Source organism: Branchiostoma floridae, chromosome 5 (genome assembly GCF_000003815.2).
Source record: "Branchiostoma floridae strain S238N-H82 chromosome 5, Bfl_VNyyK, whole genome shotgun sequence".
Classification (NCBI taxonomy): Eukaryota; Metazoa; Chordata; class Leptocardii; order Amphioxiformes; family Branchiostomatidae; genus Branchiostoma; species Branchiostoma floridae.
This window is the reverse complement of record NC_049983.1, coordinates 11977432-11979485: the sequence shown is the minus strand read 5'-3', so window position 1 is coordinate 11979485 and position 2054 is coordinate 11977432. Positions and strand designations below refer to the sequence as shown.

At 39.3% G+C, this 2054-nt stretch overlaps 1 protein-coding gene across 1 annotated transcript in view; it reads left to right on the top strand.

Annotated features, from left to right (window-relative positions):
• LOC118416182 (interferon-inducible GTPase 5-like) overlaps positions 1–935 on the top strand; it is a 3678-nt gene extending 2743 nt beyond the window's left edge. Inside the window, exon 4 of the mRNA XM_035821262.1 lies at positions 544–935. Within this exon, the coding sequence (XP_035677155.1) occupies positions 544–935 (392 nt within the window). The remainder of the gene's footprint in view (positions 1–543) is intronic.
• The last annotated feature ends 1119 nt before the right edge of the window (positions 936–2054 follow it).

The following is a 2054-nucleotide window of genomic DNA, read 5'->3' as shown; positions in this document are numbered from 1 at the left end:
GTCGAATAGGGAACCCTGTTTGCGAAGCTAACTCGAATACTTGCCAAACGTTCAGTTAGCTAACTTGCCTAAGTAAATGAGACGGTTTTCTTTTTTTCTTATTGAGCAAACAGAAATAAACAAATACAAACAAGATGAGGACGCACTAAAGTTAAGAACTTACTTATACCATTGCCGCCATCTAACAAAAAAATTAACTAGCAGAGATATACAAAGGGACAGATGAATCAATGCAACTGTAATATCGATGAGGGTCCTATTTTTTAAGAGCGTAAATCCTAGCTTCCCCTCCTTAGGTAGTAGTGGGACACGCAAAAAGTAATTTACGTTATGTGATTCATGACGTGGCCAAACGTCCAGCTTGGATGATGAAGTAAGTTTGCTAAGCATATAATCTACAATTCATTGCCTAGGAGCAAAGAGAGGATCCACAACGGTAGAAAATGTCACCGTCAGAAAGAGGATATTGCTTATGCCCTGCGATTTTTTTCTTGATGTATGAAATTGATGATGAAGGAATGTACCGTTTGTCATACATTTAAGGTATTGTGATCACAACGGTGATGCTGTTCAAAAGAGGTTTCGGTCTTAACGAGGATTCCGTGCGTAACCTGGCTACCCTGACAGGCAAGGACGTGACGGAGTTACAGCGCTTCGTGGATGACAGGCTGTCTCTTGTCAAGAAGATCACACAGTTCTTCCAAGGCGATATCAATCGGCAAAATCTTAAACAGGCCCTTGTTGTAGCGGGAGCAGGTGGAGTTCTTGCGGCAGCCATTGCGGTGGATGTTGCCATAGACACTGTAATCCCCTTTGTCGGTGGTCTAGTGACGGCTCCCGCCTCTTTTGGCATCGCCTGGAAGGCTCTTTGTCTTGTCATAGAACAGCAGGAGGAGTGTGCGCTTGGTTTGTACGATCTTGCTTTCCAGCGTTAGCTTTAACTACAGTCTCCACTGTAACTTATCTCTTGGGATTTGACTGATTCGTCATCTTGTTGACAAGCTTAAGAGACTAAACCGTGATTTCTCTGTAGGAAGAAAGGCATTAGGAATATATTTTATGCTAGAGCACAAACCGAAGAAAACATACTAATCTGTGTCGCATTTTATGTTAATCAGTATGTTAAAAGAGCATAAGAGATGTTACTACTTGTTGAACATTCATGTCAACGTCATGAAACAACGAGCTTTGCTTTTCAGCAATTCCTATAGTATAGTTTTCCGATGGTGTGATCCATTTTTTATGGTGTGATCCGACTCTAATGATGTGAATACGAGCTACAGAGTAGTTCTGATATTACTATATGGAATATACAAGATGTGTGTAACTATGCTATTGTTGATGTGGATGTAGATTTTAGGGTAATATCTAGACTTTGGGCATGATTTTTAAACTGACTTAGAAACTAATTTTACTCCTAATACTTAAATATATTCTATCTTGCTTTTTGGTGAATCTGGGTAATTTCTGTGGAGACAAAGGACATCCTAATAGCATAAAATGAAGTAAAACCTGTTTTGATAGTTTTATGCATAATCTAGAAGTATAAGGCTTCTTGTCTTACTCCACATTGGGGTTGATTGGCAGAAGTAAAGTGTTTCTTCTCATGGCACCATGCAGTACTGGATCTGTGCAGTACTATTTATGACACATATGCATGTTTTGAAGAAGAATGTATTTACTACTACCCCACAGTGTGCTACTACCCTAAAGCTCCCCAATTGTAATCAAAATTGTGTAACTTGATGATCTCATTGACATGTAACCAACTCCAGATATGTTAAGTACACTGCACTTGTCATTACACTGTACTTTGGAAAATGATTTCACAGTTTCTGTGAGGAAGAGCACAATAAAGGTGCCGGAACTAAAGATTGATGTGTCTGTGATTCCACTCTGATCTCTGCTGTGCATTGTTCAGGTATTAGACCAGTCTTATAACAATATGTGTAGATACAATACTTATCATTTGGGCCTTATTTGCGTAGTATAAACGAGTTGCGAACGGGGTAATTGATGAAAAGTTATTGACGGCTATAAGTTCGGTTTATGTC